General features: G+C 50.1%; 1 protein-coding gene across 1 annotated transcript in view; it reads right to left on the bottom strand.

The window, feature by feature from the left end:
* PHF12 (PHD finger protein 12) overlaps positions 1–16,295 on the bottom strand; it is a 34,833-nt gene that overhangs the window by 4,027 nt on the left and 14,511 nt on the right. The window contains 13 exon segments of the mRNA XM_048519073.1: positions 780–923; positions 2,949–3,095; positions 6,751–6,829; positions 6,832–6,996; positions 6,999–7,508; positions 8,902–9,063; positions 9,474–9,653; positions 10,063–10,195; positions 11,723–11,846; positions 12,122–12,296; positions 12,298–12,355; positions 12,357–12,517; positions 14,610–14,682. Coding sequence (XP_048375030.1) covers positions 780–923; positions 2,949–3,095; positions 6,751–6,829; positions 6,832–6,996; positions 6,999–7,508; positions 8,902–9,063; positions 9,474–9,653; positions 10,063–10,195; positions 11,723–11,846; positions 12,122–12,296; positions 12,298–12,355; positions 12,357–12,517; positions 14,610–14,682 — 2,111 coding nt within the window.

Genomic DNA, 16,295 nt, shown 5'->3' with positions numbered 1-16,295 from the left:
CCAGATGAAACAGAGAGTCCTTATGGGAAAGGCACTTTTTGTGAATTTTTTTAAAGTATCTCTGGTAGCGTAAGGCTGCTTAAGTACCAATAACATTTTTAATAAGGGAAAATGTTATCTTTAAAACACGTACGTCTTTTGTTGCAATTGCTAAAAACACAAGAGATTCAAACCAACACATCCTTGGCTGGGAAGAAGTTCCTTGTCTCCACCTAGCCCCATGGTCTACACCTGTGGTTCTCCAGATGTTCATGGACTACAAATCCCATCAGCCCCTGCCAGCATGGCCAATTGGTTGATGGGAATTGTAGTCCATGAACATCTGGAGAGCCGCAGGTTACAGACCCCTGAGCCCCCTCCCCCTCACATCTGGCATCCCACCCTTTTCTTTCTTCCTCCTGTGCAGCACCCAAATGGAGCCCTGAGAGAAAACCAGCAGTTCAGAGGAGGAAAGATCAGCCCCAGCCAGGCTCCCACCAGCCAATCCAGCCTCAACAAGATCACTCTTTCTGCATGACAGAAGTTGGGAAACCGCAACAGAGAAAAGCCAACAAGCTGTTGATGAGGTCTGGAGAACATCTCAGAGTGGGACTGCTGCTCCCAGATCTTGCGGTTCACTCCCCTCACCACTAACTTTGGACGATCAGGCCTGTGGCTGACAACGTAGCTCAACCAAACACTTTGGTACTCCTCCCCGCCTACAGAGCGCACACGGGGGCAGACGCTGGGCAGGACCAATGCCCAAGAGAAGAAGACGCCAGTGTTCTGCTGGTACCTACCTTCGGTCTGACTGCCCACGGGGCTGGGCGGGGCAGCACCAGCGCTGCCTATGAGGGGTTGAACTTTGGAAGCAAAGAGCTGGTGGATTCTCTGCAAGGCCAGGAACTTGATCAACTTCTCGTCCAGCATGCTAATCTCTATTTCTGCAGGAAGAAAAGAAGACTGCTTAGCGAGGGGGGAGGGGGGGTTGTGAGCGTGAGCGCCGAGCTGAGCTACGAGAAGCAAAGCGTCCCTTCCTAAAGCAAACACTGCTCCCATAGCAGGAAACAGCAGCAGCAGACGTGATCAGACAGGGTCAGCCCAATCTCCTGACATCCCAGGGTCAAAACAAATACAGTTCATCCTCTGAGTCTCGCCTCTGGCTTAACTGTCTTTGCCTTCTTCTTTTTTTAGGGGGATGGCAAGCGATAGGAGACAGTTTCCCCTTCAGTCGTATCTGACCCTGGGGTACCACTGCAAGCAGTGATTTCATAGGCAAGCCACTTTTGTGGGGTAGTATTCCATTGCTTTTCCTAGTTAGTCTTTACCCCCCAGCTATGAGCTAGGTACTCATTTACCATCCAAGAAATGGATGGATAGCCGAGTTGACCATGAGCCAGCTGCCAGGATATCTGACCCACAGGGGGCTCGAACTCCTGACCGTGTGAGTGCAAGCACTTAACCACTGAGCCATGTGGCTCCTCCTGCAGCAGTTACAACATTCCTAATGAAGGTCCAACAAAAAAAGAGGAAGTTCTGAAAAAAAGCAGGAATTTTTTTGAGAAGCCTGAGGCTAAAATAACTGCTGTGAACTATTTTCTTCTTTGGAATGAGCGGAATGGCTCTCAAGAGAGGGGTTTTTTCCTCACTTTAAAATGTGTAGCATGAAAAACTCTCAGGACTCTGTTCAATTTGCCCAGCAGAAAAATTGCAAAATTTGGGGACGGCACTGAAAAAAAAAATCTCTGAATAATTTTTTTTCTTTTGGGAATGAGTGAAGAGTTTTTTAAAGGCAAATTCCATTCAAAACACGAAAAATCTAGTGTTGGATAACTGTACTTATACTGACAATGTATTTTCCAGAATGTGTTTACTGTTTTAAACACTAATTTTGGCAACAGTAGATACCCCGTTATGTCTTTTAATGATAAAATACATTCTTCAAAGAGATCAGTGTTCTCAATATTACATATAATCTGATATCCAAATATACTGGCAGTCTTGCACCTGGTGGCTGCAAAAGACCATTTCGGTCTAAATGACACATTTGTTTTTTATTTGCTACAGAATGAATTTCTACCTTTGATTTTAATTGTTCCCCACCTTTCAGAGAGCAAAAATTGAAGACATAGGTACTGTGTAAGGATGGTTGGAAGGGGATTGTGGAAAATAGGGTGTGAGGACTACACAAATGTGCATCGGGGGATGTTTGTATTTTTGTTGTGCGTGCACAATGACGTTAAAGTTTATCTTATCTTATCATATCAAAGCACAAAGAGCTAGTTTTGTGTAGAAGAAGAATTTGGATTTATGCCCCACTTTACTCTCCTGGAAGGAGTCTCAAAGCGGCTTACAAACTCCAAACAGATACTTTGTGAGGAAGGTGGGGTTGAGAGAGTTTGGAGAAAACTGTGACTGGTCCAAGGTCACCCAGCAGGCTTCATGTGGAAGAGCAGGGAAACAAGCCTGGTTCACCAGATCAGAGTTCGCTGCTCATGTGGAGGAGTGGGGAATCGAGCCCAGTTCTCTGCATTAAAGTCCACCACTCTTAATCACTACATCATGTTGACTTTCTGACATTCCTTATGGAAAATTAAGACATTTATGCTTTTAAAATTCCATAAATATGCCAAATAATATAATTTGATATGCTGAGCAATAAATGATAAGATTTTATTGTTAAATCAGTAAAATAAGTTTGGTCTTGATAGTACAACGTTATAAATATTTCAGCTCTTCAAAATTTCATCCCCCCCCCCCCCCCTTCACTTAAAACATTTGGGAAATGTTAAATCTCTACCTTGGAGAGTTTGGGTGTCAATGCCAGCCCACAGTAGGAAGAGATCATGCCGGGTCACATGGCCACTGCTGCCCCAGCAGCAAGCAAGGTCAACATGCAAGTGACTTGCAGCCTGCAGACCAGCATGCCGTTTTTTGGAAGCAAGAAACAGAAAGAAACTGGGACTCACCTCCGTTGCCATCCATTAATGCTTTCAAGGAACAGGTGAGGTCCAGGGGCGCTGCAGAGTTGGGGGGCGGCACTGAAGGCGCCGTAAAAACGCTTGGGCTGACCTTGCCGTCTGGAGAAGGAAGGGGAGAGAACCAGAAGCTATGACCTCGCAGCTGCTTGCTAAGCAGGTTTGCAAAATGCTTCCTGGGGACAATTTGAGTCCAACGGGACCCTTAAGACCAACAAAATTTTATCCTTGGTATAAACTCTTAGGGGCGTGCACACAAAAGTTTTATACCAAGAGTGGTGCTTTGTTGGTCTGAAAGGTGCCACTAGACTCATTTTTTCTGCTGCTTCAGACCAACACAGCTATTCACCGTAATCTACAGTGACAATTGTTCGCAGCCCCAGAACATCCAGTGAGATCCACAAACAGAAAGAGACAGAGAGAAGCACCATGGCCTAAAATCCAACTCAAAAAGTCCTTTCTAGCACCAACAAACCCTTAGATCCTCTCTCTCCAGTTTCAACAGAGCTCCTGGAATTAAGCACATGGTATAGTTTCCTTTTGGGTAGAGTACAACAATTTCATTTTTGTATTGTCGAAGGCTTTCACAGCCGGATTCAACTGGTTCTGGTGGGTTTTCCGGGCTGTGTGGCCATGGTCTGGTGGATCTTGTTCCTAACGTTTCACCTGCATCTGTGGCTGGCTTCTTCAGAGGTGTATCACAGAGGGTGATACACCTCTGAAGATACACCCTCTGTGATACACCTCTGAAGATGCCAGCCACAGATGCAGGTGAAATGTTAGGAACAAGATCCACCAGACCACGGCCACACAGCCCGGAAAACCCACCAGAACCAATTTCATTTTTATGTGGGCAGATAAGTATTATTGAGGCTTTTCAATGATGCCTCTTAGCAATTTAGTATAAACATGAAAGCCAATCTTGGGTGTTTGTTTCAGGAAATAAGGTGAGAGGCAGGTTTTTAAATGGAATAGCTAAAATTGAAGTGAGCAGCCCTAGGTGAGGTAAGGGAAACCTGGAACTAAGATGTTCAGATCTTCTACTTGCCCAAATTATCCCTTCCCCACTTTCTAAGCCTTCCCTGGATGAAGAAGAAGAGTTGGATTTATATACCCCCTTTCTCTCCTATAGGAGACTCAAAGGGTCCTTTCCCTTCCCCCCCCCCAAACACCCTGAAAGTAGGTAGGGCTGAGAGAAGAACTGTGGCGTGTGTTGGAGTGCACAGGTTAATCTGGATTCCCCAGATAAGCCTCCACAGCTCAGGCGGCAGAGCAGGGAATCAAACCAAGTTCCTCCAGATTAGAGTACACCTGTTCTTAACCACTACGCCACTGCTGCTCCTGGATGGTGCCACCATGGCTAAAGTACAAACTCCTGGACCACAAAGATCAGGACAGTCCTGCCCGATTGGACCAATGACCCATCAAGCCCAGCTCCTTTCCCCCCATAATAGCCAGATTTATTTTATCGCATATATTTTAAGTCTGCCTTCCCCCCCAAGGTGGAAAACAGATTTTCCATGATTAAAAACCACATAAATCTAAGACAAACTAGCTAAACTGCCGGCAAAAGACATCCACAAGAGACTCCCTACCCCAAAGAACCGCTAGAGTACAATACCTATAAAGAGACACCAAAAGCTCTCTTAAGAATGCCGGCTGCGTTGGTTGCTGCAGTAGAACAGCAAGCCTTGAACGCAACAGCACCTTAAGGACCAACATTTCTACAGCATAAGCTTTTGAGAGCCAGTGTTCCTTTTTTAATAGGACTGTTTCCCTGAAAAGCAGTATTGCAATTGCTGTTTCTCTCAAAGTGGGGCCCCCCGTGTCCTCTGTAAGGATAGAACACAATCTCATCCTATGCTGCTTTGGAAATCATGTTAAGCGGAACCCTAGCAGAGGGAGAGGGAGGGGTGGCATACAAGGTAAGGGGAGTGAGGGAGTAAGGGGTGGCATGCAAGGGAAGGGAAGTGAGGGAGGGGAGGTAGTAAGGAGTGGCATGCAAGGGAGGGGAGTTGAGTGAGGGTGGGGAGTGGCATGCAAGGGAGGGGCAGGAGGGAGGGGTGGCATACAAGGGAGGAGGGACGGAATCTGGTTTGGCCCATCCACCTAGTGGAGGAGGATGAAGGGGGTGGCATGCAAGGGAGGGGAAATCCACTTTCTCGGAATAAGAGTGAGGGCAGAGGAGGAGGAAATGGGCACACACACACCCCATTTCAAGGAGGAGGGTATTGTACAGCCACTGCTGCCTGCAGTCACTTAACTTCCAGATCATCTCACAGCACAAACTGGAATGCTTGCGGACTGGTTGCTCGGATCCAACAGCTCAACCCTAGAAACTATAACTGGCCAAACTGAGCCAAGGCAATAGCGGTGACGTAGTCATCTTAGTTGCTTTCAGGTACTTTAAACGGGAACTGATCCTTCACTCGAGTTTTCTAATGCTAAGGATTTCACCATAGAGACTGGTACTCCGGTATCCATCAAAAACAACAGCAAATGGGTTTTTGTGAGTTCAGTTGTGTGTGATGCTGCTCTTTCTCCATTACTGTAAGCAGTTCAGAATTTTTCAAAGTGCTTTCCCACCAATAGTCCCTCTAAGGCTTCCATACTGCTGTGTAGAAGCCTGCTCTCGCTGAGTGGAACTGAGCTGACAGCAAGAGCTCCTTCTACCTGGGCAGCCACACACCTGCACGGCACCAGTATGATGCCTGCGTGGCTCACGGGGAATGTTGCTTCCCACCCATTCCCAGAAGTTTCTTGAGGCCTCTGGCAGAAAGCACCTTCCAATCAATTAATGAGATTGGTCAGAATTCGGACCAGGGCTCAGGAGTTGTGGTCCAACAGAATCAGCTACGCATTACCTTGCAACGATAACGCAAAATGTTTTATTTAAAGCGTGCTTGTGAAACACAACTGACATGGTTCTCACTGTATTGTCCTGACAACACAAGACGACGGAAGTCTCTATAGGGCAGCTGTTGCTTGGGGGGCCCTTTGACAAGGAGCTCTGTGGCACATGGTGGGCATTGGTGAGGAAGGCAGTACTCTGACCTGCCAAAAATGCCCACCCAAACCCTTGGGTCTGAAATCAGCCAGTACAGAGCAGCAAGCTAATGGAAACGGCGTGATCTGCACAAGTTTGGTGCTGGTGCAAAACTGTCTGACTCCAGTCACCAACCATGTCATTTCAGACAGACTGTGATCCATTTCCCCCACATGATGCAACAAGTAAGATTGCAAAGGGGGCAGGGAGTGTACCCTCCTTTGCAGAAGGAGACACACAGGATTGTTGCTCAAACCCCACACTCTGGTCACAGAAAACAGGCAAGAGGACCCTAGAGCCAAAGCAGAAGGCAACAGAAGGCACCATGACAGCAGGGATGAGCAAATCTTCCCTGACGAGCACCATATAGGACCTGCCCTTACTACACCCTTGAACTAGTTCAAACTGCCAAAGGAAAAACGGAATAGAGTTTTGGGTGAAAAAGTACAAAAACAGATGAAGCTGCCTTAAAGAAAGCTGGATCCCGATTGCCGAAGGAGAAGATAAAAGGTATTTCCCCCAGAGTTATACCACCAGATTGCACCCAATATCTTCTGCATACAAAGCAGGTGCTGTGACCCACAGTTCCTCCCCAAAGGATCCCCAGAGTGCTCTTTTGGCCACCCCACACTGAGCAGAGGGTAGTATCCCTAAGGAATTCTCCTAAACGTTTCAGTATTCCACCACCCCGCTCACCTGGAGGCGGGGCTGGGGAGCAAAAAAAAATCTCGTGTGGCCCGACCAGACAGCCGGTGAGATCCCGCTCCTCCACGCATCGGCTGGGAGGAGTGAGTGCCGAGGTGGCGATCGAAGGAGAGAATCCATCGCCCCAAGCCTCTGGCTAGCGAGCGCTGAAATCTGCGTCTGTGCGTTCTTCCTCTGCAAAGTGCTGGCCGCTTCCAAGCTGGCGCACGAGCTGAGGATGGAAGCCGGCATGCCCGCGACTGGCACGGAACCCCGGTGCACGCAAGAAACAGGCCCAACCGCATTCTCGAAGTCTTTACAACAGCTCCCGCCATGTGGTTGAGGAGCCCGCAAGCCGCAGGAGGCGTGGAGGGCCGGGGCCACAGCTGCCGATGAGACACGCCGGGAGAGATCACGTTGGCCTGCCCGCTCAGCCTCGGAGAGTCAGTCAAGTGTGCTGAGGAGTCACTGTAGAAATGGGGGCCGTTGACTTTCACGTCTGAGGCTGGGCTGGGGCCATTGGATGTCCCGCAAGGCGATGCCTTCTTGGTTCTGTCTGGACACGGGGGGTAGTGGGCTTCCTCCTGCAGGGAGTCCAAGGAGTTCTGGGCAGTTATCCCAGGGCCACAGGATGCCGGGTAGATGGAAGGGACGTTGGCCTTGTCAGCTGCCTGGTACGGACCGGCGAGGGAGCAGTCGGCCGCGATTGCTGGTTTCACATCGGCTGTTTCTGCTTGTTCAGAGTCCCAAAGTGAAGGCATCTGCTTAGCAGACAAGTGTTTCAAGATGCTGCACTGCAGGGCAATGACACTGCACAACCACTGAAAGCAGAGACACGAAGGTCACACACGAAGAAAGAGGACCCCCACTGTCCTGCGCCCGCTCAACCCTGCAGCCCTGCTTTCAGAGCTGGCTCGCCGGGATCCCGCAGCAGGTACAAGGACGGACAGAACAACAGACTCGCAGGCAAAATGTGGGGACTGGAGCTAATGGAGATCAAGGAAGCAGTGGAATTCAACAGGACCTCCATGTGGCCACGTATTACGCAACGAAGTGGGTGATCTGGAGATTTTTCCTACAGTAGAAGCCCCTTTAGCTCCAGCAACAAGCTCAGAGAACAGCTGCAATTGTGCAGGGCCTGTAAGATGGAGCTGTTCAACTGGGCCTTAGATTGAGAAGGTTTCTATCTTACAGGCCTCTCCCCTTTCTTTTCCCTTCTCCCCTTCCCCAATATGATGAATGGAGATGGTAGAAGAAGAGTTTGTATTTATACCCCCTCCCCTTTCTCTCCTGTAAGGAGACTCAAAGGGGCTTACAATCTCCTTTCCACTCCCCAACAAACACCCTGTGAGGTGGGTGGGGCTGAGAGAGCTCCGAAGAACTGTGACTAGCCCAAGGTCACCCAGCTGGCATGTGTTGCACAAGCTAATCTGGTTCCCCAGATAAACCTTCACAGCTCAAGTGGCAGAGTGGGGAATGAAACTCGGTTCCTCCAGATTAGAGTGCACCTGCTCTTAACCACTACACCCCACTGGCTCTCCAATTTGAATTAATTTTGAAATGTAATGGCACCTGAGTATATGCGTTGTGGGAATCCATGAGATTTACAGGTTTTAGAATAGGGTGTTTTTACGAGGTTGCGTAACCTTTGTCGTAAGCCACCCCAAGCCCAGCCCAGAAAACCCATAAATAAAATTAAAACAACAACAAAATGCAAGTTAAAGAGGAAGTTACTGGCGCCTCCAGAACGGCGCTTGGTAGGAAGAGCTGGACTTAAGGGCTGTCCTTGCACATGAAGCCTCATTTGGTCGGGCTTCTTTTTCTAGTGCTGGAAAGGTGAGCTGATGGCCCAGCAGGTACAACAGGACTCCTGATACCCCCAACCAACTTCTACTGGCTCTTGCCCTACCATTTGGTAGCCCAGTGCAGCTCACACTAGCGATTCATTTTGTTATGGGAGGAGGGGGTAATATAGATGCTGTTGCCTTTACTGGGGGACTCCCACTGGGCTGTCTGAGGGAGTGCTTTTAAACTTAAGCACACCAACACCAGCTGTTGGGTGTTGTGGGAAAGGCAATGTGCAAGAGCCAGCTGTCACCACAGCCCAATGCCAAAGGCTTGACTGGGGAGGATCCCTTCCTAGAAAAAGAAGCCCGACCAAATGGCGAGAAAGCAGCCCTCCGGAACCCGCAGACAACACCTCTCTGCACTTACCTCTTGTTGCTCCGTCTGGGTGGCTAAGTGCTCCGAATTCCAAAGGTGCTTGTGAATGGACTCTTCGGGGACCCCGTTACAGATGAGCTCCCCGTCCCTGATGGCTGCGGGTGCTAGCAATGGTGGCGGAACCCGATACTGGGATTTTATAGCATCAGGAACCTGTAAGGAGGAGAGCATCAATATTACTGAGGAGGAGCATTCTTACAGGAAGAGACAGTGCACAGCAGTGTGGTCTACAGTGCCTATCCCTTGACCATAGTATCTTTCTGAACTATTTTCTTACAGCACAGTACTTCTGCCCCGCATGTCTGGTTTCACAGCAAACAAATGTGGCAGGAGGGAAACAGTATGAGGAGCAGTAACCAGGACTGTGACTTCCAGAAGGGAAACGACCTTATCTATTGGAGAGGGCATCACCTCCTCCCAAAACCAACCAGCGTCTCTGTTGGCAAAGCTGCGAGACTAGAAGGCAACCAGATACACAACCCAGCCTCCTCCATAATGAGATACAGAGTGAGCTCTGGCCCCTCTCCTCCTTGCTGGCCGCCCTTCAGCAACGCTGTCTCTACCTTCAAGCCCCTTCTCTTCGTCGACTGCACCACCCCGGGTCGATTTAAGTGGATGCTTCTTCAATGTGAGATCACGGTTCCAGGAAATCCCACCTTGACCGCGATGTCTGGGAGATGGTGTCTTGAAGGTCGATGCAGTCACCGGCACCGGTTGCTCAGGGTCATGTTCTTCTGGTTCAGCTGCAAGAGAAGAAGAGTTGGATTTAAATCCCCCCTTTCTCTCCTGCAAGGATACTCAAAGCAGCTTACAAACTCCTTTCCCTTCCCCCCTCATAACAAACACCCTGTGAAATTAGGTGGGGCTGAGAGAGCTCAAAAGAACTGTGACTAGCCCAAGGTCACCCAGTTGGCGTGTATTGGAGTGCACAGGCTAATCTGAATTCCCCAGGCGGGGGAGCGGGGAATCAAACCCGGTTCCTCCAGATTAGAGTACACCTGTTCTTAGCCACTACATCACTGCAGCTCCTTTAGGAGAGGCGGTGCCACGTTGCACCCCCCCACAAGGGAAACTGCGTGACTTGCAGCAAGGAGGAAGAAAACTCACGGTTAAAACAACTGCCAGTCTGGCAAGGGAGGGGGCTTGGCTTACCACAACATGCTCAATGTGGTTTGGACACATCCACCTGCCTAAGGGCATGGCTGTGAGTGGAGGCTCCAGACAATCCATATGAAACAGAAGCGGGCAATAGTCACACTGGATGAGAGGGGCCACTCGACAGCTCCTGGAAAGGAGGAGGGAATGTTACATGGGGTGGGGTGGAGGGTGAGGGAGAAGAATAGTAGAAGCAGCAATAGTAGAAGCAGCAATAGTAGAAGCAGGGAAGTCCTGCAGCTCAAGAGCACCAAGAGAAAGCAATGCCAGCTCCAAGGGAGTAAAGGCCCAAGACAAGGTCCTCGGGCAAAGTCTCTGCACTGCTTGCTGTAGGGAGGGGGAGAGCTGGGCTGCAGCACATACCGTGTTTCTCCGAAAACAAACCCTACCCTGAAAATAAGCCCTATCATGATTTTTCAGGATTTTTGGAGGAGGATGCAGCTTGCATCACACCTGATGGGGAAGCAATGGGGCTGCCAAAAGCCCACCTTTATGAATTGTGAAGGTACCGTATTTCCGCTAAAATAAGTCCTACCCCCAAAATAAGCCCTAATGCATCTTTTGGTGCAAACATTAATATAAGACCCTGTCTTATTTTGGGGGAAACATGGTAGGACCTGGGCTCCATAGCACTAGACGTGGAGAAATGGCAAATTCCAAGTGTCCCCACTAATGTACTTCCCAGAAAAGAGACTCCAGATGGGAGATGAGCCAGCCCTGACAGGAGCTGCTGAAGGGTGGAAAGCAGCAGGCTACCCCAGAGATGTACCCAGACAGTTCCAGGCGGGACACAGACACACACACACACACACACACACACACACATACATACATGGACGCTCTCTCTCCCCCCCAATTACAGCAAGGAACTGATGAGTTGGAATGAATGGCTGAGGAGATACCTCTGACACACCAAACCACTCTGGAATTCCCCCAGGACTTTGGCTCATGACTATTCAGATAGGAGCAACGCCGCAAAAACCCCTGAGCACCAGCAGCAGCTGTTCAGCCGCTAGAATTTCTCCCAACACAATTCAGACAGCACCATGTAAAGATGAAGCCAGTTCATCCTCACATCGCTGATTCATACGTATCACAGAAGGCCACAACACTGTCTGTTTTGCAAATGAGGGACCGGGGCAGGGACACTGTCGGCTGAGGTAAGATTTGGACCCCGGAACCGGGAAGTTGGGTGGCTCCTGCTCTTTCAGGTGCTCAGCAATTTCCAGGAAGAGGTGGGGGAGGGGGAGGGGAGAGGGATGCACTTTCCTCGTCTCAACAGCCATTTATTTTGCAAGAGGGAATTTGGGCACAGCGAATAGCAACCAGCCAAGAATTCCGTGCGCTCCCTGTCTAGGCAGGAAAAAATACTGGCTAAAATGGATGCCAAGCCTAGACAGGAAGTGACGAAATTCTTGTTCCTGCCTCCCTGAAATGGGGTGAGAGAATCACCCACCAAGATGCCCCGAGCCTCCAAGAGAATTTGCAGCACAGTGAATAGCAACCAGCCTCTTTGATGCCACCCACCAGCAGACCTGCTGAGACTCCTAGACCACCCCTCCCATCTCCAGAGATCAGGCCTGAAACTCCCACTCGCCAGGCACTTTGGGAATCACACACCACCCCTGACAGCTTCGCCTCCTTCATACATGGATACCTGCTGCATGTGAAGCAGACTTTCACCGGCAAGGGAACCAACCCATTGTGGTCCAACTCGTGCTGTGCTTTCTTGACATTCTTTCCGCTGGTTTCCTCCTTCCTTCTTCTCTTACTTGCAGTACCTGCCTTAAAGGAGAAACAGCTCCTTCATTACCTCTGGAAATGGCCTGCCAAGATACAGGAAAGGAGAAACCACGTGGACATTAGAAGAAGAACTAAACACTCCAGCTCCAAGTGCCCTGCCTATGATGGGTGCCTCCATTCCCCAGAACTTCCCAGAGAACAAGAGGGTCGGTTCAGGCCTGCAACCGCCTTGCACAGCCATTCTCAGCAAATCGCGAGAAACAAGACGGCAGCTCAGGAACACGAAGCGCGCAAAGGATGGCGCTCCACTCGCCTGGAAGTGCTGTGGTGCATGTCAGTTCGTTGGGCAGCTGGAACTGGGTTGGGTTCCGTTCCATGGCAGCGGCGATGAGCAGCTCAAAAGGGCGCTTCAGGTGGGGCTGCCCGCAGTCCGTTTCTGTCATGGGGGCAGAGTCTTCGTCCACGTCGATGATGTCCTCGTCCACCTCTATTCTGCTCCGAGTTGGGCGTTTCAGTGCTGGTGCATTGGGCGTGAGGTGTGCCAGGCGGCCGCCCTGCGCTCCAAGAGCCGAGTGTGAGAGAGCGCCCGGAGGCTGCCCCCACTCGACCGGTCCAAGAAGTCCGCGTCGCTGGTGGGAGACGTGGTCCTCTTCCCAGACTTGTCCACCAAGCCATTCACGTGACCCAGTTCCTTCTTCTGCTCTCGCTTCTGCAAGACACAACCAGACAGCCAGACTTAACACAGCAGGCTGAAGAGGGAAACGCATGCCAAATTCCTCAGTACCAGAAAAGGTACAATGGCCAGCAGGGGTGTTTCTACCTGTTGCACAGGTGAATGGGGTAAGCCACATTGCTCTACCCCCACCCCTCAACATGGAGGCTGTGTGGAGTAGGGTGAATGGGACAAGCCGGCTCACTCCAGTCCTCTCTCCATGTGGAGGTCGAGTGTGGGACTGGCCCCCCACCACACCTCTACATGAGCGGGGGAGCAGCAGGGGCTGTTTGGGGCCAGGCTTGGAGCCAACTTCAAGATGAAGGCTTAGAACTGGATCCAAGCCTGGCAGCAGCCATGCTTGGACTGAAGCCAGCTGCTCTGGAGTCTCTAGTTTAATTCTGTTGATCCACCCTGGCTCTAATCTCAGGTTGGGTGCTTGGAGCCTGGGGAGCCAAACAGAGGGTTTAAGAGCAGCCGGCTTCAGTCTGAGCTCGGCTGAGGCCAGACTTTTCTTTACAAAAACAAACGCAAAACCCTCCTGCTAAGCATTAATTAAGTTAACTACACATCAAGCACCAATGAATAATAATACGCTGGTTCCATCATTAACATCCATCATCCACATTAGTATAAGGCACTGTCTCACATACCTTTTAGTTACCTCTCCTAGTTTACAAAGACACATCCTAGTTACTAAGACACATCAGCACAATACAAGCAATACAATTGCCGTTTTTCATCAACATGGACTCCTGACAAGACGATGGCTTTGCATTTCGCCGAGCAATTCTTGACTTTCGGAAAAATGCCAGCCCTTGACGAATGCCTCGTTTGACTAACTCTTTGGACAGTTTAATTTGGGCGGGCATGTTTCTCCATTAAAGCAATCTGCCGTACTGTTTGATACCACCAGTATACGCCTGGGGGGATGAGATGAATTCCGGCACAGGGTGCTTGAAAAATACGGGCGAGGCTTACTTGGGTGCCAATGTAGCCGTTTCCGGGCTGTATGGCCGTGTTCTAGCAGCATTCTCTCCTGACGTTTCGCCTGCATCTGTGGCTGGCATCTTCAGAGGAATGCCAGCCACAGATGCAGGCGAAACGTCAGGAGAGAATGCTGCTAGAACACGGCCATACAGCCCGGAAACCACACAGCACCCAAGTGATTCCGGCCATGAAAGCCTTCGACAATACATAGGCCGAGCACTATTTGTGTTTGCACCGAGCAGTTTTTAAGCAAGTCTGAAAGGGCAACACACAAACACAGGGCGTCTCTCCCGACGCAAGGCAGCAAATGAGGAAAAGCCGTCACTTGAGTGGAGCTCCAGAAATCTCTAGCGTCTCAAGAGACGGAAATATTTTTGCAGCTCCCTTGCTCTTCAGGCACACCTTCAAGCTAGCAGCCCCGGGAGTCAATATTTGCATTCAGCTGAGCTGGCTTGTTGGTTGCAGCAGGCAGGGCAGCCATCTCTGACGACAAGCCAGAACCCGGCCCAATCCTCTCCCTCGCCCCCGTTTCCCACACGCGAGCTCATTTCCCCTTTCGCTGCTATGGCAACAACAGGAGGTCGCTTCATTCTTCCGAAGCTAGCCGGAAGGAACTGGGCAGCTTGGCAATCCGAGCTGCCAGCCTGAAAGGGGCAGAGGCCTGTGCCAGAGTAGGCAGCAACCGCTCCCTTTTCACAGCTGCAACCTACTCGCAATACAGCTGTTTGAGGAGGCAGCAGAGGGGGGCAGTTGCAGCCACGCTGAACTAGGACAGCAACTCAGAGTGGATGGATGGACGCGTTCAGGAGCAGCAGGGACTCAGGTGGTTTATTCATCAAAGGTACCCTGTGATTTAATTCATCTTACTTAATTCACAGACTGAGGGAGTCGTTTTTCCTTGACTGAAGTCGGCTGCCATCTGAAACAAACACACTGGGATTGACAAGAATCTTTTTCTGCCTGCAAGCTGCTTTCTTCCACATTGTTTTTTTTTCCCCCCAACCCTGCCAGCTCCGTTGGGTTGTTTCCAGCTATAGAAGTGCAGAGATTGATATCTGGAGCCCAGGAGGTTCAATTTGGGAAATTGTTTTGTCTTTACCTTTCGACGCACAGTGCAGCGATGACACATCCACTCCCCTGGAGGCAGCATCTCCTCGCTTAATGGAGGGTTACTATGGGAAGAGACAAGAGGCAGACGGTTACTCTTCAGCTCTGGCACGTGACCTGGACATACATCCATTTCAAGGCAGAATTGTGAGGAGACTCACTGCAACACGTTCCTCGCCCTCGTTCGGGATGGTGCCTTCCGGCCGAGACCTTACCTGCCAGCCTCTTTGACTGATGACCTGGAGGCTGCTTGTCATCCTCATCCTCTGCTTTTATGAAGAGTTCACGGAGCACAAAGGTGCTGGCCCTGGCGCCCCGCACCCCCCAATTCAAGCTTCTTTTTCATGGAGCTTAAGGAGAATCTATCCAGAATCACATACCTTAAATTTACGGACAGGGCAGCTGTTCTTGTACAAGTGCACAAAAGTTTTGCAAAGAGGAAGGCGGGTCCAGTATTATTGTTGTTCTTGTTATTAGAGTTCGAATTTATATTCCCCCTTTCTCTCCTGTAAGGAGACTCAAGGTGGCTTACACGCTCCTTCCCCTCACACACACCCTGCCCACAACAAATATCCTGTGAGGTGGGTGGGACTGAGAGAGCTCTGAAGAACTGTGGCTAGCACAAGGACACCCAGCTGGCGTGTGTTGGGAGTGCTCGAGATAATTTGGTTCATCAGTTAAACCTCCACGGCTCAAGTGGCAGAGCAGGGAATCAAACCCGGTTCTCCAGATTACAGTGCACCTGCTCTTAACCACTACATCACGCTGGCTCTTTCTTGAGGACACTTTCTTGAGAACTCATGGCTGTACCTTGCTGGGAAGAACACAACGCGGCTGATTTTCCTCCCTCATGCCGCCCCCCCCCCCTTTCCATTGTTAAATCGGTGTGTGTGTGTGTTATATTAGCCTACTCTGATTTGTTTTAGCTCCACCTTTATATGAGTTTTATAACTGTATTTTATTATTTTTATAAATTGTATTTTATCCATATTAAATGTAATAACAACAATAACTCTGCCAAACCTCCCCTTCTCAGCAAAGAGGGATCTTGCACAGGGGCCCTTGAAGATTGCAACCAGGTTTTACATGGGTTGCACTAGTGGGCACTGCCTCCCACTCCCTGTTGCTGCGGTTTAGAGAAAAGGCAGGAAGTAAAGAAGAGAGCCACACAGTCAGAGAAAAGGGGAAAGTCTAGCATGTGCAGAAGGCCAATCTAAGCAACACAACAAGGAAGCCAGAGAAACGAAAGAAAATGGAGCAAGGACTAGATGCTGGATCCCAGAGGGAACTCCTCCCAAGGGACAGCTGCTTCTCTTCCTTTGATGCTCCTAAGAACATGAGAAAGAGCCTGCTGGATCAGACCAGAGTCCATCTAGTCCTGCACCCTGCTACTCGCAGTGGCCCACCAGATGCCTTTGGGAGCTCACAAGCAGGATGTGAAAGCAAGGGCCTTCCGCTGCTGCTGCTGCCCCCGAGCACCTGGTCTGCTCAGGCATTTGCAATCTCAAATCAAGGAGGATCAAGATTGGTAGCCAAAGATCGACCGCTCCTCCATAAATCTGCCCAAGCCCCTTTGAAAACTATCCAGGTTAGTGCCCATCACCACCTCCTGTGGCAACATATTCCAAACACCAATCACACGTTGCAAGAAGAAATGTTTCCTTTTATTAGTCCTAAT

This window comes from Sphaerodactylus townsendi, linkage group LG16 (assembly GCF_021028975.2).
Source record: "Sphaerodactylus townsendi isolate TG3544 linkage group LG16, MPM_Stown_v2.3, whole genome shotgun sequence".
NCBI classification, from domain to species: Eukaryota; Metazoa; Chordata; class Lepidosauria; order Squamata; family Sphaerodactylidae; genus Sphaerodactylus; species Sphaerodactylus townsendi.
Note: the sequence above shows the minus strand (reverse complement) of the source record. Positions and strands in the feature narration are given on the sequence as shown.